The 21551-nt window shown below is 37.6% G+C and overlaps 1 protein-coding gene across 4 annotated transcripts in view; it reads left to right on the forward strand.

The window, feature by feature from the left end:
- Positions 1–21551, forward strand: part of TENM2 (teneurin transmembrane protein 2) — a gene marked incomplete at both ends in the record, with an annotated part of 489425 nt that overhangs the window by 24795 nt on the left and 443079 nt on the right. For all 4 annotated transcript variants that reach the window (XM_080353522.1, XM_080353523.1, XM_080353524.1 and 1 more), the window contains one exon: positions 13652–13927. In XM_080353522.1, coding sequence (XP_080209648.1) covers positions 13652–13927 — 276 coding nt within the window. The remainder of the gene's footprint in view (positions 1–13651; positions 13928–21551) is intronic.

The raw sequence follows: 21551 nt of genomic DNA on the forward strand, positions 1-21551 counted from the left end.
TTGTATAAATTACGTGAATGGCTTGTGTCTAATGTTAATAATAGTACTGTCATCAGCAAAAGAAATTGAAGTTGTGAGTGGTGGCTCTTCTACGTGTTATGTATTGTTATTTGATAGGGAGTAACAGCTAACAAAGAGCCTGTAACAATGTATAATTTAGTGCATACAGTATGGCTAGCAAATAAAATGCCAGAATTTCCATCTCAATTTAGGCAGATATTTGCTGGATTCATTCTAAACACTGCTACAAATGCAGGTTGTGAATGTAGCATTGTAGAGTAGCAATTTATTACACCATAATTTTGTTTATAGTGCTACTGATTAGCAGTTTCACTGTGGTGGCTTAAAGCTTGACTGTTTGTGGAACAGACATTTTGTGGAATAGCAATGGCCAACAATTACACATGCTGTAGGTTTGGTCATTTTCATATGGGTATCATTTATTAACAGCAATATCTAAATTAGCATTTCAGAGGTTTTTCAGACTAGATTATTTTAACTGCTCCTTCTCATGTGAAAGTCTTAATCTCCTTCACAGCATAGACCTGTGAGGTGTAGGAAATTATTATAGGGGTCTGTCCCTGATAAATGTGCCTTCTACTGAGAGTTGCGGCAATGTGGATTTTCTTGGGGTGGCAGCATCCCCCGGCCACCTTGTCCCTTCTCCACCCTTGTTCCTTCTCCCCCTGTGCTAAGATGAGACCTGTCTTGCAGGTCGAGCCGAGCTGTAGAGGGGTCTGTGCTGCGAATGCATGAGCGGTGGTTTCGCAATCAGGAGCTGCTCGTGCGAACATCAGAGGGAAGATGTGGGGCTCAGTGCTGGACCAGCCCAAGCCACAATGGCTCACCTGTTTCTCCATGAAGTGTCAGCTGTTGTGTGTGTGTGGGAATGGAGCGGTTACTCCTGTGTTCCTCCCCAGGGCTGTGCAGGTCCCCTCTCAACAAGGGCTGTTCTGGCTCCAGGAGTCTCCCTTGGTTTGCCCATCCAAGGCCTGCATCACCGTGTCTGTGTTAACTAGATAAAATATACATCTCGGCTTTGGCCTCCTTTAAAAGGTTTATATGCTGGGGCCTGTTTGTGACTTTGGAATCAGTCTTTGACAGATGTCATAGTTGTTAAAGTAGGTATTAATACGAAATAATAAATTAGTGTAGTGTTCAACTTTTCTGTAGCTGTCTATCAGAAAGTTCTGAAGTGGATTTCTTTAAAGACTCCCTGTCTCCTGAGGAAAAGGGGATAAGGCACTGTGTCCCTGGACAGGATCTATGACTCATTATGTCAATCAAATTCCACTTCAGAGGGGAATAAAGAGATTTGTATCTCAAAGCTGTGCATAACGACTTCTCGGCTTTTCATTTCATATTTATGAGCGGTTTACTTTGAAGTGTTTATCAGGCAATACGCAGAAACATGAGAGAGCATTGCCTGAAACCATGTTCAAGTGTCTAATCTGTTAAATGCTTGCTGAGCAGGCTAGTTCATCAGTGCATGCAATGCAAAAAGAAGAGGAAAAAATAAACTTTCTGGGTTTTTGAGGTTTTGAAGCAGAATCTTTATATTAACAATATAAAAAGGATTAATAATGCCAAGCATTTTGAAATAAATGTAATATATGAAACTTACAAAAGTTGGCTATGTTCTGTGTTAAGTCGATAAATAGTTCTTTGCTTGAAAGGAAGCTTGACAGTACTTAATACCAAAACTATACAGTGCCACATCTGCTTTTAAGAGAGGAGTGTACATTGACCACAAAATTCTCACTGTTAATTTTGAAGGCTCTAGGCATTCATAAAAACAGGCTTCTGTAGGGTACTTCCCCCCCCCTCCAAAAAGGGCAATTTGCTGATAACAGAAGTGTTAAATGCTGATAAAAGAATAGCAGTGGCATCAGCTTGCAATGGAAACAGATTTGCAGCAGTATTGCCCATTTGCCGTGTCTGCAGTGGAGCTCTGAAGAGACAGGAATTTTTAAATAGGTCAGAGATAAAAAGCCAAAATTTTAGGTAAAGTGGAAACAAAATGACGGTGTTTTTTTCTCATTTTAACATAGCTCCCATGGATTAGCTGGATGAGAGCAAATGCCTGGTGATCATTGTTTCAGATCACAGATTTTCTACCACCAGCTCTCTGAAGTCAGGCTTTACTGGCTCTGGTGAGACGTGACTGGTCCAGCCAGCCCTGTGAGATGGGCACCTGTAGACTGCAGTGCTACCACACACGGTCCAGCCCACAAACCCATGCTGGAAAATTCTGAGATATCTGTGGGCAGTGCACAATATTTCCCTGGGTGAGTGGTTCTGGAGGGTGTGTGCTACATGGTGTCTGTGCATGTTCACCTGCATTTGATTTTAAAAGCAACTTCACATTAGAGCTCATTTTCAGCCATATTCTTAGCTATTATAATTTTAAAAAAAGAAACAATAGGAATATAATTTGTTCAGTGCTTGATTTTTACCAGGCCATCTTTCATTCCATTTTATGATTTTGTGCAGATAATTTATTGGTTTTTATATCTATATCTATATCTATGTATCTATGATTCTGCTCTACAGAGAAAACAGTTGACTTTGAATGACTTGATTTATGAGTCTCCCATTTTGAACTTCTTCAAGTTATCACTACACTGACTTAGAGGACCCCAGCTGATCAGTACTGTACACTTCTGATTGTCTGGGTATAGATTTGTCTTTGGACTTTCCACATCAGAATTCATTGGAAACTTTTGGTTTGCTCACTAATTTGGGTTGACGGGTTCTTTCTTTTGGCTTTCCCATCTAAGGGTGAAATGGCTTTCTCCTTGATTATATAACCCATGTGCATTGTTTGCCAAGTTCCCATTGTTTTTGGTATAAAAGGTATATAAAGGTATAAAAAAAGAAGCGCTATAAGGCATCTGCTGTTTGGTTTTCATGACAAAAACAAGTTGTAGGGGAACTTAAATATAGGGTAGTTTTCCAATATGTATGTCTGTTCCCTGTTCTGAAGTCATTAAAGAGATGATAAAGAAGGAAATGTAGCCACTAAATGCCTTTGAGAACCACAAATCTGAAATTTAAATAGATGTGCTGGCGAGTTTTAGTATGCTTAGCTGAATCAGAGGTTCATCAGTCTGAAAGCAGTGGATAAATCTGTGAAGTATCCAGAGCCTGTCATGGTAGCTTAAGCCATGTGAAGCTGCTGGCCAGCTTAACTTCTGTGCTCTATCATACCGGTAATTAAGAAAACAATTTTTTTCAGATAGGACAGTGCCTGAAAGGCCACAGGCAAGAGCTGTGCAAGTCCCACACAGCCACAGCATTGATGTCACTAGTCACAGAACGGAAAAGCGAACGGAGCAGAATGGGCAAGCTCTCTCGTCCCAGGTGTCCTGTAAGCATGAGAGATTTTCCTTTTCCATCTCTGGTCTTCAGTGCAGTCCTTACCTACTCTGTACTCCATCTCAAAACAAACCCAGTTTTAGGTTGAAGACCACCTGTGACTCCTGTGTAGCCAAAAAGAAAATACGTGAACTAGCCTAAAATGCTGCTTTGGAAATGGTTGGTAGGTTAAAAAGTGTTGAACTAGTGTGAGGATTGATGAAAAACCCAGTCTGGTCTCCCTCTTGTTAAATCCACAGAATTCTATAATTGGAGTCTGCAAAGTAAATAATAATAAATAGATAAATAGTGGCATCAAATGATACTGAGGTATACTTGACCTTTATCAGTGAGATATGAATTTATAATTTCACCCGATCTGCAAGGTACTTATGAAGCAAGTAAAGGCACTTACAAAGTAAGATGAAGTGTGTGTTAAAAATAGTCAGAGAACAGATCCTGCACAGTAACTCTTCCAAATGAACTACATTTGGTCTGCTCTGTTTGTAGTATCTACTGTGTTATCTCCACATAGTAGTGCCTCAATACGATTTTGATTTTAGACTGAAGATTCTTAATAATAAAACTAAGCAATAAAGAAGGACTAGACATTATTATTATTATTATTATTATTATTATTATTATTATTATTATTACGACTAGTCGTTGTGCAGAATAGTTGACCTAGTAGGTCAAAATCAGTTTTTTAAAATCAGTTTTTAAAAATCAAAGTAAACGTTTTCCCACAAATAAAAGATTTGACAAAATCATAATTTTAGTTGAGGTATCTTGATGTTGCCTCTTCAGAGGATCAATGCTGAAGTGGTGGTTGGAGCTTTTACTTTCTGCTTGGCATGTTTGCATTTCCATTCTGTTATTTACCAAATTAAAGTTATTGCCAGCAGTCCTTCAAAAAAAAAAAAAAAAAAGGAAGGGAAAGAACAAGGGCAGGGCAACATTTGTCCCTATTGTTAAAATGGAGTTTTATAAAAACAAAGACATAAATTCAAACAGCAGAAATTTAGAAAAAAAAACCATAATCTATAAGCCATTTATTGGCACATACCACAGATCTTCACTTCTGTTCATTGAAGAAGAAGAATGAGGGAAAAATGATCTATATTAAAATTAAAACACTGGAACTGAAATTCTAAACCACTGGAACTGACAGAACTGTAGATGAAATAGAGAAGCAGGTTGGTTGCATTGTCCAAGCAGAGCCTGGGGTAGGAAGAGCCTGTTGGGAGCAGCACGTACCCCCAGGACTGTGGCACAGATACGACGGGCTAAAAGGAAGATGTTGCACTTGAGTATGCGGTGAGCAGCCAAAAGGGAATCAGAACAGCAGCTTGTTTTGTGAGCGTGGAGAGCGCCACTGCAGGGAAAGCAAAGAGATGCATGGAGGGAGGTCAAATTGCTTGGTTGCTTTGCTCCGCAGAAGCCTCATGAGGCCAACGGTCCCAGGTGTGGAACCGCTGGATCTGCTGGGCTGCTGCCTGTGGCAGGGCAGCCACTGTCCGTTTCACAAGGGCCAGGATGTGCCCAGCTGCAGTGCGTGCCCCTGCGTATGCAGGCTCCTAATTACAGTCATTGGTAGATAAAAGAAATCCTGTATTGAGGGTGTATATTTCATCTGTAGCAAAGTTCAGGACCAGTAGTAGTCTGAATGGATGCCAACTGTTCCATTTATAATACCACAACTGACTGGCCGTGAAAATAACTAATTATTTTACTAGGATTAAAAACGCAAAGCTGAAAGCAATTTATAATTCAATCAAATAAATAAAGATGTTTCCTGATCTCTTCATAAAATGAACACAAATGATGAATAAAATAAAATGTGGCTGTGTCTGTTTCTTAGTAGGTATACTGTCTCAAAAAGCTTAATCTTTTTTCCTTGATAGCTTATTATAACGTATGTAACTTTTTCTTCAAAATTCTAGTGTTCAAATGATTTTCGTGTCATTCATATGGTGCTACATTTAAATAGTTTGAATATTTGGGGAAACTCCTTTCCATGTTAGATGTATTCCTTTATCAGTCCTCAAAATCATTCATGTTGGTCTACTGATTGTCCTCCTGGCAGGATCAGAAATGCGAAGTTAAAGGCTGGCATCTCTGATATTTCTAAAACCTGGTACGTGCAATGTCATTCAGAATGTAAACACGGCAGTTTTGAGTCGCATGATAGTTTAAATGTCTTTTATTCTACTGTACAGGATACAATTTACATTACCATTATTTCTAGGTGACATGATGTTTAAAGTGAAGAAGCACCTTGTGACTAAACAGCTGACAGCTTCTAGTGCTAAGAAATCTTTAAATGTGCCTGAGGACCTTCATAAAATATAAAGTATCCATGTTCCCAACTTGTGAAGCAAGGAATAAAAGAAAACAATTAAGATTTCATCTGTGATGACAGTTGATTCAGGTTTTTCGAGGGTTCCCAATTAAACAGTTATGAAGGTATGAAAGCTTATTACCTGTGACTTCCACTGTTTCTCGAGAGCACAGTTTATTTATCAAATTGTGAGCAGTGGTTTATTTTTTTACTGCTTTTTAAATCTTGACTTGACAGTATAAAAATAAGAAAAGGCTTTTCATTTATTCAACAAATTATCACCAGCTAATTTATCCCCTGGTAGTTTCCTACAGATTTTCACAGAAATCTTTCTTAATAATGGAACTCAGGTGTGTATATCAGTGAAGATTAGTAACTGTACAGTGATTTTAGCCAAAAGTACTCATATCTATATATGGTCAGCTGAGGGTTTTTTTCTGGAGAACAAGGAGGACTTGCTGTCCTTTTCTGACATGACTAAAATGGTTTTACAACAGACGACTAACATCTTCATGAGCTAGACTAGAATGCAAATGATTTGGGTTTTAGTGGTGAAAACTGAGATTTTTATCTTATGTGGGTACTATAGTCTAATTATTGTATTTCTTTGTGCCCCGTGAACCTAACTGTGCATTGCAAATGTGGATAGTCAACACAGATACTCAATGCTACCTCCCCTCTCTTGTGATAGCACTTCATTGTCTCCTTACGCTGTCTTCACTGATTCCTCTTTGAAGTTTACATTTTCCATGAAGCTGAATTTGTCATTCCTTCATAGGAAAATACTATGCTGGTGTGACAGGAGATGTCAGCAGCTGTTGAGCAGGTTGTTTAACATGAAAAAGCAATTTGAGAATAATTCTGTGTCTTTTTTTTTTTTTTTGAGTAAAACATTAACCTGAAGAGTTACATTTTAACCTGGGCTGTGTTGGGTAGATACTCAATAATAAATAGCTCCATCCTCTTGTCCTCCCAAAACTGATTTTGTCCTTAATCAACATAAACATTTCAGGAGAAAACAATAAATGTATACTTTGTCATAAACTAACATATCATTAAAAATAAGTTCATCACCATAAGGTAATGCCAGAAATATAATTTTTACATGATACTTATTCTGCCAAAATTAGTGTGTGCTCTGGAAAGAGGCTGTTCCATTCACCCTTAGTTCAACAGCTACAAAATAGGGATGATAAATCTCACCTCACGAGGACATGAAGATAAGTGAAGTAGTGTTTGAGACACAGCACAACTGTAGAGAATGTGTATGAAGTAATTAAAAATACTGTATTCCCTATTTGGAATGTAAAGACTTAATGAGGCAGGTTAAAAAGAAAAAAAAGGATAGTAGCTCCACAGTCACCACTTCACCAAAGGAGGAAATTTTACTGAAAAATGTACAATGAGTATGATCACATAACTGAAGATTGTATAATATTGTGAGCTAGAGCGAAATCTCATTAGATGCCTGGTTTTATGAACTTTATGATTTTTTTAAGTGGATATCAATCTACTGTATTAATACTGTCAACAGATTTATTGTCAAAAAGAGAAACATCTGTATCCTGGTATTAGGCTTGGGATCTTGGAGTCAGAAAGAAGGAAGGCAGAAAGAGGATTATAAAAAAGACAATTAAAGGATTTTGCTGCCATTGATGAGAGAAGCTAGAAAATATATTTCAAATTCACACCACGTGTTGTGAAGTGTGTTTAGGATTTCTCTTTGCTGCTTCTAGTCTGTGCTGCAGAAGGGACCGAGGCTGCCAGCGTTTCACTTTTAAGGAAATCGTTGTGTTTCTGTTGAAATTTAAGAAGTGCTGTCTGCATACTACTGTGTTAGTATTTGTAACACTATTTCATAGTCTCAGTATATATTCCATATTGCAGGATTATGGAGGTGGAGGGTGTATGTATGTGCACACGTGCGGGCTGGGCGATGGCACATCAGAGACCTCTGTGTATTCTCATATTTCTCACTAACATCTATAAAGCATTTCCTGGTTCCTTAGTCACAAATGTGCTCTATCAAAGTAGGATTTATTATCATTAAGTGATTAAAGTTCACATTTGCTTATTTATAAAATGTTTAGCTTTCCTGACTTGCAGTATCTGGATTTTAATAAATTAAAACATGTCATCAGCGAATCTTCTTAGTAGGTAGTAACAAACGTGTGGGAAGCCCTGCTGTTGTTAACCCCCAGCTACAGATTTCAGAAATGTAGAACATGCTACCTCTTGTTCATTATTGTTATTTTCTAATTTCTAAAGAATCTGTTCTCTGGTATTTTTAGTGATTGATCAGGGGAGAGTTTGCTCCACAGGAGCTGATACTTCCCCATCCCCATGCTACCAAAGGACTATTATTATGCAAAAATGAATAAAGAGTTAGGAAATAGGGGTGTTAGGGAAGTTCAGGGGGATGGTTCAGTTTATACAATAACATTTGTGAATATTGTAAAGGAGAGGAAAGCTGGCCCGTGTCCCTGCTGTAGGTTATGAGTCTCTGGCGTCTCCTCGTTCTTACCTGGTCTCCTGAGCCAGGGAGGTTCCTCTGCTTGGAGGGATCACAGAGAAAGAAGAGCTGATCTTTTCCTTGTGCTTTGCTTTGAGGATTTGTGCCGTCTTCAGAAATGGAATATCGCAGTTGTAATATCAATGATGTTAAGAGAGAGAATTTTCCAGGCATGTTTCATGCTAATATTACATTTGCCACAGAAACTATTCATTGTGATTATGTGGTTAAAGATCCTGTATGTTGCACAGAAAAGATTCTACTGATATGTAATACTGTACTACTGCAGTGTATTTTATAGTGATGTATAATGACATATCAGGGCAGTGGGAGAGTGAGAGGGGGACATTCACAAGAGAAAAGACTTACATCAATTGTAGAACAGGATCTTTAACCACAGGAAAAGAATAGTATTGAAACAGTCGAAATACAAAGGTGGATTAAAAAGATGGCAGTTGTTTTGTTTATCGGATAAGGAAGACAAGTCAAAATGGTAAATGTTAAAAATTTGTGCAAGAAATGAATAAAAAAAAAATACTGTAATCATCTGTTCTCCCTGTCATTATAAAAAATGAATGCATAAAGAATTGAGAAAAATAAGTGTGCATCGGGAGTTTCATAAAAAGAACGACCTCTTTTATGCCACAGATTGGAGCTGAACTGTGGTACTCTTGCCAGCAAAAATCATCATAGCTATGAACATAACCAAAATCTGTGAAAGGACGGACTGTCTTAAATGTATTCTTACTGTACTTACTGCTTGTAATTGATTATAGTAGCAAAGAATGTAAGTCATATTTATCCTTTTGATTTTAGACTTTGCTCAGTTCAGAACTGCTGATGTAGTGTTGAAGGCAAATCTGTGTGTGCTCCTGGTTTCAGAGATCTTCCTCTGAGGCATCTTGTAGCGATCACAGCTGGAGCAGACTGATCTTCAGAAGGGCAATTCCTGCAATTTGTAGTTTCCCAAATGAGGCCTCTGCCTAGAGGTTGGGGGAAAATAACCTTTGCTTATAGGGTAATGCTTTTTATCCTAGCTGAGAATAATGAGTAGAACTGCACATCATTGCATTAAACGCACTTTTAGTAAGCACTTATATACTAGATAACGTAAGTAGTATATTTCTGTAAAAGGAAAAGTGCTCCAAAGATAATAAAAGTAATGTATTAATTGAAGACAAAACATCTTTTCTACTGTATCAAGAGACTATTCACAGCATGTAGATTATGGGTGATGATGATCAAGTATATAACATTATATTACACTTTTAAACTAGCATCTACTGGTCTGTTTTTGTATGAGAGATTATATACACTTCAAGGGAGCTGCTAATATTAACTGCTTTTCTTTAATGCAAGTGGTCTGGTGATTTCTGCAGGTGGGGATGAAAGGACTGGGGCTGAAGGCCAGCAAGCTCTGTTGCATATGGAAAAGCAAAAACCATTTGACTCTTTCTTTTTTTTTTTTTGTGGTGTGTTCTCTGAGAGAAAGAGGTTTATTTTCCACCAATAGGGACCTAGTGTTATTTATGTAGTAGATGCCACATGAATCTGAAAGAAAACACTCTTAAGGTTTTGAATATGCAAGAATGGATTCTGCCTGCACATTTCAGTCCTGCTTTGCAAGTGAAGTTTCAGTATAATGCAGTTATTCTCAACTCCATGCAAGCCCTAGAGATAGAATATGCTGTGTAGCACTGTATGAAGCCATCCATCTGCTTTGACTGCTACTGCTAGTAGCACATTTTAGCTCATGGACCAGATTTCTCTCTGTGAATACTTAACACAGTTTATATTCCAGAGGTATGGCGAGCAACAGGCACTGCTGCCCTCCTTCCTTCTCTTTTCTTCTAGGAGGTCTTGATGTGCTTGATCTCCTAATCACATGAAGAGCTGTAAGAAAGATACTTCTTAAAGGAGACCCTAAACCTTCACCCCAGGGCAGGCTATGGCTGTGTCTCCTTGCTCCAGCTGAGAGGTGCTCTGGTCGCTCCTGGGGACAAGGACAGCTGCTCTGCTCTGGGTGATCCCAGGTGGAATATTCTGCCAGGATGAGCACGTATGAAATGAGTTAGATATTTCTTCATTGTTCATGAAACTATATTCACAAAGTAATAATAGCATTCTTTCTGCTATTAATTTTGGAGCAATCATTTCTGTGCATCCAGAACTGTATTTATCATCTATCTAAATTTACAGGAGTGGTGCATTAATCTCATTAATACCTTAATGTGCAACAATGGCTGAGCAAATAAGAGAATATTATATTAGTGAAAACACTTCATATGCTATTGAAGAGATGTGGGCACTTTCATTGTAGGGAAATGAGGCACATAGGAGGATATGATATAGATCAAGAAAAGGTCTAGAGAACATAGCTATAGTGTTTCTGTCTCCCTTTTCTCAGATTTTACAGTAAATTAAGTGTCGTGAAGATATCAGGAAGTGTGATATATATATATATATTTAAATATATTTAGATATTATATATATATATATATTTATATGATCTATGTAAAATCTCTATAAAATCTTTGTATATATATAGATGTGAAAAAATCTCCAAACTATTTTTTTCTGTGGTTTTCCATGGGTATCCAAGGATAAGTTATTCTCCCATTGTATGCTTTCTTATAGAACACATTCAAATAGTATAAATAAATAAAACTAATTTAGAGTCTACCAGAGAAGAGCATGTTTTTCCTAGAGAGGCAAATCTGTAGAATATTTCATGTCTATCGTCAGGACGCTTGAGATTTTCTCTTATAAGACTGTGAGGAGATTTCTGAGAAGCAGCATAGAAAATCCTCTCCCAGAGCTCAGGGCTGGATTCCATTTGTCTTCTTGAGTTGATCTGATCCATTTCTCAAATTTTTTAAAATTTCATCAGTTTTCAAATCTTTTTCTCCACGTTTCTGGGAGATGCCACATTCCCAGGTAATAAAACTCAAATGTATGGATGAATTCTATAAATAGTGTTTTCCTTCCACTGTAAGTGTTTTTACCATTTACCTTGGACAAATGAAGTAAGAATTTATCTGAAGATTGCTTTTAGCCAGATTTTGACATCAATACAGGATGCTAATCAGAGTGGAATCATCTATGCTTCTAATGCCTGCTAAAATCCACGGAATATCATTAAAATGTTTTACTGTTTATGTAAAACAGCTTAATTAAACTAATATGTTCATAATTGATGTGTATTTGTAGACATTTATGCCACTAGCAAACAAGCAAACTCGAAAAATTTCGTTTTCATGATGGGTTTGGTAATTTCCATGTGTATCTCATATCAACATCCACTTTACCTGTGTAGGTCAGAAGGTATGGAGCTAGTAGGTCTCAGCACTCCTTTTTTTTTTATAAAAGTTTTACATTTTGTGTTGATTTTGACCTTTTTTTAAATGAATCTAAGGTTAGTTTGCTAATACGGTTAAAACAAAACTAATCAGTCGAGCTATTTTTGTTACGTGTCTTCTATTGAAATTGCACATGATTAAATTTACATTTTCTTTAAAAGTAACTGATTCATCTAAGTGTCATGCTGGAGCTCTTTACTTATTCAAAGAAAAAAAAAAAAGGCAAAGGATCTCTAGACTGAAGTGCACTTGAGAAGCTCATTTTTAGAACTGTTCAGTTATTGCTTTTGACTAAACCACAAAATTTCTGATTACGGCAGTAAATATTAGAAGGCAGGTTAAAATATCCTCCTAACTAGGAGGGTTCGGGTTAATTTGGTGTTGATGAAAGAGAGCTGCCTTTTTTCATGTCAGCCTTTTTATACTGCTTTGAAACGTTGCCACTAGATGCTTCATTTCTTTAGAAGCATCCCTTGGTGACGCTTGTGTCCCCTCTTGCTGCTGGCCGGTGCCCAGGGGGCCTGGCGGTGACACGGTGCCCGTCCCCTCCCGCCATCCTGCTCAGTGCCACTTTTGGGTAGAGTTGGAGATCGGCCTTTGAGGAGAAGTTTTTCACCTTCCTTTAACTGATAAGCTCTAGGAATAAATGTTGGGTAGGGCCCAGTTTTACTTTGTGTAGATGGGTGCGTACATCCTGCATCAACAGCGAGGCGCGAGAGTGGATATGGCTGATGCAGATAGATGAACCAGGTGGATTAAATACTGTGCGATCTTTCCTGTGAAATAAATTGTAGTACTTAAAAAAATTCACTTATCATCTTTATTAATAGAAGACACTTAAGTGTGCTTTTCATTTAGTGCATGAACTTCCAATGTGTACCTTCTTTCTGGTAAATATATAGAGGAAGAGGAGAAAATATAAACTGCTTTTTGATAAAGTAAACCTACCATTTTAGAAACACAGACCACAGATCTAGTTTATCTGTGAATTACGAAATTAATGAAATAATTGACAGTTGTACTGCCTGTGACTTCAGTCTGGCTTTGTTCTTCGTTTTAGCCCAAGGTAATGATGCTAAAATCACTTTGCTTTTCAAAACCTTTGAAAGCCTGAGAGAGCAGTGAATATTTCCCTATATTTTTTTTTTTTTACCATCCTCTTCATTACTATAGGAAACAAATACATAAGCAGAAATCATCCAGCCAGTCTTTACTTTCTGAGAGCCCTGGGGGACTTCATGTGCTTTAAAAATGTATGAGACTTTGTCCACGGAGTCGTTATTAACAGTTAAAGGTCACATGTTTTGACATTGTTCCTGAAGGTTTTGCCTTTAAAGGCAGTGACCGCCTGATTTGGTGTCCGTGCACACTGGCTTCTTGAATATGGTAAAAAAAAAAAGGCAGAAAACAATTACAATGATTATGAGATTCACCTTGATTTCTATAGCAGGCATCAAACTACCAATCTCACCAAATGTAATAATGCAAAACTGGTGACAAGGTTTCCTGTTACATTGCTGATCATTTGCATTCTTCCAAGTGATCCTGAGCTGTAAACTCTGCTTTCCCAAATAAGTGTTTATTTTCTATGGAATAGGAAACGATACGAAAATCAGAATTAAAAATCCTGTCTGTGTGGAAGATTCATGTATGAGAAAATCGGCTTCACAAGAAAAAAAAAAACATATCTTTTTGAGTAATCAAATGCTCAACTTCAAAGCTCACGCCCTGTTCCTACAAATATAAGGTTTGATACATAATAAAGCAGGCCATGTCATTAGCACTTGTCATGGGCTTTACATTAATCACATACCTAAATGATTAATTATTTAGGGCCAAAATAGTCACCTGAAATTTAGAGACATTTCCTGCCTTTGTTTTGTGTATTTCAACGGTTTAAACTATTAGTTAAGTCTCACTAGCTCTGTGCACAAGAGGTGTCTGTATCTAATTCATTACTAAGGCTTGGCATACAGCATGGTTAAGAGAAATTTAAAAGGTGTGTTATTTTCAAACTTAAAATAAATCCCCTCACTTTTAGATCATTTCATTTTATGTTTTGTTTTTTAATTGCCCTTCTAGGAACAAACTTCACCCTCGCAGAACTAGGAATCTGTGAGCCCTCTCCCCATCGAAGCGGCTACTGCTCAGACATAGGAATTCTCCACCAAGGCTATTCCTTGAGCACCGGCTCCGATGCTGACTCGGACACGGAGGCCGGGATGTCCCCGGAGCACGCCATCCGGCTGTGGGGCAGAGGGATCAAATCCAGGCGGAGTTCCGGGCTGTCAAGTCGTGAAAACTCAGCGCTCACGCTCACCGACTCCGACAACGAAAATAAGTCAGATGAGGAGAACGGTAGGCCTTTTCCTTCAATATATTCATCAGGCACATGTAGGAGAATGTGATCATACTTTTAAGAACATGAGTATTCTTTCAAATGAGTATCTTTCACTTTTCTTCCTCAGTTTGACTAAAGCTGCTTTTATTGCTGTTGTGGTTTGTTTATTTTTTTTTCAGCATCAATAGGAGGAAACTCTATTACATGTGTATCAGTGATATATATTGTGGTTTATCTTACAGTTTACTTTCCACGCAATAACCCTTCACAGAAGTTTGTGCTCAGAGTTCATTAAATTAAACTTGATGATAAGAGAAAAGACATTTATTAAGAGAAGTAGTTTCCCATATGTGGTTTTTATACACACTCGAAATAATATTCATAATCTAAATATGCTAGTAGAGGTAACAACGGTGCTAATTTGTAACAATCAGGTTTAATTTTTTGTGTTTTTTCATGGTTTTGAAGATGAAAATAATATGCTGTTTGCTTATTGGTAAGTATTGGGGGCTTTTAGAAAGCAAACCTATGCATAAGACCTAGTCACAGCACTTCTATTTGGTGTAGTTTATTAAGTTTGTAGAAATGAGACTTTAAACAGTGCAACCATCATTTGTGGCAAAACACCCAGCTATTGGTTGATTCTCAAACCGCATTAGGTCACCTGTCCTCTCAGATGCATCTAACCCAGATTCATGTTCTTCATCCATATCAGCTAAAAAATTTTTACCTGCAGAATTTTCTGTTCTCACGTATTTTTGAGTGGAACTAAAGTAAATAGTAAAAATGGATTTGCAGGAATTTGTCCTCCACCCTGTAGGGTGATGAACATGCAAACTCAGCCTAGTTAAAATACCAACTAGGGTTTTGACAGTTGCCTTTCTGAGAAGGTGAAGAGGAATGTCCCCAATGTTATAACCATTAGACCCTCTCTTCAGAGATCCTATACTAGCTCTCTGCTACACACATCACTTGTGATAAAATTGAATTCGTTATATGTTGGGTGCCACTCAGAAGAGGATTTGTTTGAGGTTTGATAGATAGATAGATATGTGTGTATATATATATATATTTTTAGGCTCCTCCCCATACTTACTCTATCAGATTCAACAAAGCCAGTGCACCAAGTACTGGAAACACAAACAACTGCTTGTGAAAGGCAAACTGAATTACAGTTTTCAAATTGATAGGAAAAAGTTCAGAGAAGTGCAATTGATTCTGTTTGTAACAGCAGGCTCTTTTTGGTGGTTTAAGCTGAATCTTCAAGTGATCTCTCCATAGGCATAGCAGGATACATTTCTAAATCAAAATCAAAGAGGAGACTTATAGTTACTAGTAAAGGTGCATGCAAGGAAGAAAGTATTTCAGAAAGGATTAGTGACTGATTGGTTTTTTACTTTTTTTTTTTTCTTAATAATACCATACTCAGAAAATATGACAACTTCCATTGACTTTAATATAGTTTTGATAAGGCTACTGTGCATAATTTTGAATAGAAAACCTGACTAATGAATTTCTGGCATTATGGAATGATTGGGATTCATTTCTGTAGCATGAATTCACGTCTCTGAAGGTGACTGTCTCCGTTTCAGTGGAAGCACAATGCCACAGCTTTTGTCTGAGAAAATTTAATCTCAGGACCTACTTTCATACATTCTGTCCTAGACATTGAGAAAAGAATGAGTATGTTTGCTTGCATTTTGTTTTCCTCCTTACAATAAGTGAATTATTAAGTAACTGGAAATACAGTGCAGTGAATCCGTGTTGAATAGGTAATTTTTCTAACAATGATGTTAACAAGAGAAAGGAGGACATGATCGAACAGCGCACAAGAAACAAACCAGTATGTGGAATTCATTTTAACCTTTTGGTAAAAATTTTTCCCTGTTGGAAAGCTGATTGTGATAAGGGATTCTTTCTGTATGTTTGGTTGTTTTAAAATAAAAGTCACGCAAGTATGAAGCAGCTATTACATATACAGAAGTGTTAACTTCAGTAAACTTTTTAGTTTTGCTCTCTCACCAGTCCTGCTTAGCTCAAAAATCAATGCTTCCTCACTTCACTGATTTTATGAAGTTTTGGGATGCTTTATCATATAGATTGACAGTTGCCCCACTGCTTCAGCACCACAGTGTGGACACTTACAAAACCATCATTAATTTCTCACGCTTGTGCCCAGCAGTGGTTTCCTACATAATAAACACTCTGTCCTTCAGAAGCAGATCAATAACCTGCTAGGTATCCATCTCCAAGAGGAGGTAACGAGAATCTATACTTCAAGAGAAATTCACTCTCTGTTATGGTTTCAGATTTGCAGGATACTGGTATAAAACAAGACATTTCTTGGTATGAGATTTTATCCATTTATGCCTAGCAGTATTAGAAGGAGCTCATGATGCATAGAGCACTGAATTTATTTAAAGTACCATTGAAGCTTTTTCCCTTGATACAGTTCAACTGTTGTGTTCAACTCCAAAAGGTGTCATTTGTTTTTTTTCTAATATTGAGATGCTGTCAGAGTTTATATCATTGCATTAAAAACAAACAAACAAAAAATAACAAACCATATCTCTCACTTTTCTTGTAATATGAAATCTATTTTGTTGCTTTTAGTGCATCTCTGAGTAACCCAGAGGAGACTTAATTTCTAAACATTGCTCTAACAATATGATTTTGTTCCCATTTAAATCCGTTCACAAAGCTTCTGACCATTTTATGCGCTTCTAGATTTAGTATGATTTAATTTTATCATAAATCAGAATTCTACAAACCTTGAAATATTAGCAAGTTTGAGATGCTCATAGATAAATTGAGATAATGGAAGCTCATTGAAATTCAGTGTTTTACTTGGTATACTGAAATTCTTCCTAACAAAACAACCTATTGATGATCCAGTTTGAAAAACAACACTTTTATTTTCACAAGTTTGATTAGGCTCTGAATTCCTCCTACATCTCGCAGCTTTTACTACTGTCTCGATCTGGTAATCTTTTCTTCAGACACAACAATGTGAATATATATCATTGCATGTGTCACCAAATTGTTATTAAACATGATGTATTGAGCTGTGAGATGTAAGTAAATAAATCTTGTGATACATACAAATGTAAAAAGTCACTTAGAAATGTAGCTCACCCCTGATGTCACGTGCCAGCTTTGTAGAGAGAATTATTTGTGGGAACCCACAGGTATGGAGTATAGCGGGTATACCATAGGGTTCCTGAATGCTTATTTTTGCTTTCCTTTTATTAAATCCTGTGGCTGTTTATTCCAAAATATTAGGAAAAAACTTTTCAAAAGTAGCAGTTGTCATCAGTTGTCATGTGTTCTTTCCTATTTCCAGAGTAAAGCTTACATGCTGATTATCTTTAGGTAGTGACCTTGATGCAGGTATTCCAGGGCTAATTTTTTTGGTCTTTTTTAAAGTAGAGCAGTTGTTGTTGGTTTGTGTGTGTTTGGTTGGGTTTGGTGGTTGGTTGGTTGGTTTCAGGTGGTGGGTTTGTTGGGTTTTTTTTGCTTTAAAATTATGTTCCTCTCAAAACTATAAAACCTGTTATAAAATAAAGTAGCTTTCAATTTTAAAATTCGTGAAAACAGAATGGTCATAATCGGGGAGGCGTGATGTCCAGAATGCTTTTGCAACAGATCTGCAATCTGGCTTCACCATTATTGAATAACCAGGTACAGGTTGTTAGGGAGGCGGTTCAACACAACCGACATTAGACAGAGGAGAGTGAAAAGCTGAACAAACCAGTAATAGAGAAGAGAAAACATCCCAGATAGGAGAAAGGGGAATGGAAAAGTAGCATTGAAACTCAGGGCAGCGCTCAGTAATAATTCAGAGTGCTGAAATGAACTGATGGGCCCGAAGAAAATCCCCAAGCAAGGCTTTCAGTTAGATAAGAATTTAAATCATGTTAATTCTTCTGTGGTAAAAGAGAAAACGGCTGGAATGCTGTTGGTCATTTTTTTGTGTGTTGAAAGTTTTTATCGTGACACTTTTTGTATTGGTTCTGTTATTGAATATATCAACAATGTCACAACTAGAATGGACATTACAAAAAGTTTTTCCTGAGTTTTCTACTCTGATATTATAGTATCAAATGCTTGAGATGTTTCTGGTTTACATTTGTGTGCCAGAAAGGAAAAAAGTCTGTCTTGGGAGAGGAGGAGAACTTTCAAGACCAAAGCTATGTTATTAAAATAATGTCAGACCAAAAAAAGATGATCAAGGAATGCTTTTATCTTACCAGCAGTGATTCCGAATTGAGCAACAAGACAGGAATGACTGGGGAGACATAAAGCAATCTCAGACTTCAGCAAAACAAGAGAAATAGGTCAAGGTCATACCGTGGCAATCTGTGTTTGTTTCAAGGAAATCCACAATAAAACACTGTGATTTTGGTGGCTCTTTGCAGATAATGCCTATGAAAAGCAAATATTTTGAATATACGGACCCATTTCTGTGTTGGCAGCCCAGAAGTGGGCAAGTGGAGGTGATGGGAAGGACCATGGCGGGTTCTGACAGTGTGTGCACCAGGGCCGAGCACTCGCTCGTCCCCATCTCGTGTCCTTTCTGCCGAGATCGCCCTGGACCAGCCTGGCCCCAGCAGCAGGTGGGAGGGCTCTTGTCACCTGGAAAGCTGTTGTAGGGGCTTCACAGGTATTTTCATGTTCAATATCTCTCGGTATTTGCTATGCTAGGTGTGCTGGTGATCGTGAATTCTGTTATTTTTTCCCTGCATTACTTTGGTGGTATTTTTTACTGTAGTAATGAAAAATTTGAATATGAGACTACCATGTGTGCATATCACTCAGTATTAAAAAAAAAAACAACCAACAGAGTACGAGGAATAAAGTAAAATTAAGTCAGGAAAATTGTAAGATAAAATATGAGAAACTGTATTTATGTGTTGTACTTCTGATTGAATTTTATGAAATATAGAGAAATTATGTTACCCTTTTTTTACCCTGCTATGTAGATTTCTGTGGTGATTTCACATAGTAATTTCTCAAATGCAGATGTAAAATTAATCTTAAAAGAAAGAAAAACACCCCATAATTCAAACTGACCTCACTTTATTGTAGCTTCAATCTTATGAGCAGTATAATCTGGGCTTTTCCTGGGATATTGTTGAATAACACATTTAGACTTACAGTGAAAAAGAAAAGATATTACCGCATCAGGGAGTATACAAAGAGGCACCAGACCATCAGTTGATAGGCGTTTATTCTCTTGCTTTTTACTGTTTGAATTTTGACATGTTGTTTTCAATATTTTATTAGTTCAGTTTTAATTCAGCTTTCTGGTTCACACTTCATAATTTGTAGGAAAGGTTATGGTGAAACTTTGACTCTAATCTTGAGAAGACTTTGGTTTTGTCGTATGCATGCAAATGGCTCTGACTGGTATCACCAGTTTGAAAGTAGAAGGTTTTAACCTTCCCGGTGACAGAATTCTGTTTGGGTTAAAAAGTGGGAGATAAAGCTTGCTTCCTAAATATTCCCACTAAGTAGTACTCACTTTTGTCTGTTGGAAATACTTTCTTTGTTAAAAAGGAGTGTTTAAACTGTGGTGATGCACTTGGAGCAGATCTGTGTAGTCTTTAATTGGGTGGGAAATAAAGATAGTATGCCTGTATCATTTTGAGGTAGTATAGCTCTGTTTTGTGTACCAGAAGAAGCAGGGAAGCTGAGACTTTCTGTACGTGCTGGTTTCAGCTGTCAGTGCCGTCTGGGAACGTGGTGCCCGTTTCCCTCCCAGGTAGCTTGGGAACAGCAGGAGAGACCGAGATGAAAAAGAGAGAGGAGGAGCTGCCGCAGTTGTACGTCTGTTCAGAGCTGAGAAAGTGTCCAGATGGTCCTAAGGAAATGATGAGATTTAAATGAAATGTCATATACTCAGAAAATGCAATTGCATACGTCATACATCAAGTAGACTTCTTAAGAGGAGTGCCAGGGTGGGTAGCTCGTGCATGGGCATACTTCATCTCTTCTTTAGGAAGGCTTGTAAAGTACTTTGTAAATGACAGATTTAGAAAGTCATTAAGCACAATATCAAAGCTCGGTTGCTTAAGTGGATCCAATTTTGATGTGCTCTCAAAACCTGAGGGTACTTCTGATAGGAAGTGGTTTCCTAATGAGGGAATTGACTAGCAGGAATGATTTTAAAGGCTTAGCTCCACATCAACTACAATTTTGTCCAGGTAAATGGCTTATGCATTCAGTGCTGAGGGAAGGCTGGATGATTGAGTTAAGGACAAAAAATGGATATGAGGTATTGGTAAACTTTAAAGCCATGTGGAAGACAAGAATATGAAATGACAGTATATAAAATCTTAAACATTTGTTACCGTTTTAATATAACTCAATAAAACTATAGTGTAGGTTGGCAGGATGATGTGATGGAAGTAGAGCTCGACATACAGGTGTATCAAAAGAGCTGAATAAATACTCTCTGGAACACAGCGTTTGGTGATATTCTAGAGACTAAGCATGCAGATGGTGGCAAGAGTGACAGCTTGGCTTAGGTGGCATAAAAGGGTAGAAAAAAATGCCACTTGGACATCCACTCTGGCTGCTGGGCCTTGACCTTCTTGCCTTTTGTCCGTATACCATAGGAAGACCTGGCTCAAGCTGTGTCCTCTTCTGCAGCCTCTCTCCTCGTAATGACTTTTTTGGGTTATATGAATGCTCCCTACATAATTGCATGAATCAAAGCAACCAGGAATTGAGACCTGGGAAAAAAAACCCCGTGTTTAGATAGGAAATTGAGGAAAACAGCAATATAGGCTGGTGAATTAAGGCTACCTGGAAAATACTGCAGCAGCTGGGTTCACAGACTGCTGAGGCGAGCTCTGACCTTCCTTTTTCCTGAATGCATAAGGAAAGAGCTTTTGTGTGCAGCTGTATGTACAGCATTGTGTGAAGGTCACAACGTGGAGAGCTTTTTAAAAACTCTCAAAATAACCGTGAATTTTTTCAATTAATATTTTAATTATGAGCCTTTCCATCTACTAGAGAGATGAAACCATATTTAACATGAACTCCATTACAGCAGCTCATGCAGTTTGTCAATTCTTAGTTATGGCAAAGCAAACCTATAGGTCACCTATGTAAGCAAGTGGCAGCACCTTTGTTCAAAGTATATAACTGAGTTAGAATAATGCCTTTTTGTACTTTTCTGTAACAGAGATGTATACCTGATAAAGTTAATCTGGCTTGGTACTAAATGCATTATGAATGGCTGATGAGTGATGAAACAGCAGGAGTGTTTAACTGTGTGTTGTGGTCAATTAAATTTATCATGATGAAACAGGAATAAAACAACCAACCAAAAAAAACCCCACAAACAAATGGAAGTATTTCACATTCCTCTTGAAAACTGAAGCACACATTACAGAAAATCATACACTGAATTTATTTTCTGTCTTCCCTTTCAAAAGACACTGAAATTTTACCAAAAGCCTCCTCTAAATTTGGCACCTTTGCTCAGGTAGCAAACCTACTACTCATAATCTTCTTAATTAGAGAGACTTGCATATTTCACTGATTGGTGCATAACTAGGGCAAGGTACATAGTGCTTTTTCTAGTCAATGCTTCGTTTATGAAGCTTGACCTGAGTCTGACCAATGAACTCT

The sequence above is a fragment of the Nesoenas mayeri genome (genome assembly GCF_963082525.1).
Source record: "Nesoenas mayeri genome assembly, chromosome: 14".
NCBI lineage: Eukaryota > Metazoa > Chordata > Aves > Columbiformes > Columbidae > Nesoenas > Nesoenas mayeri.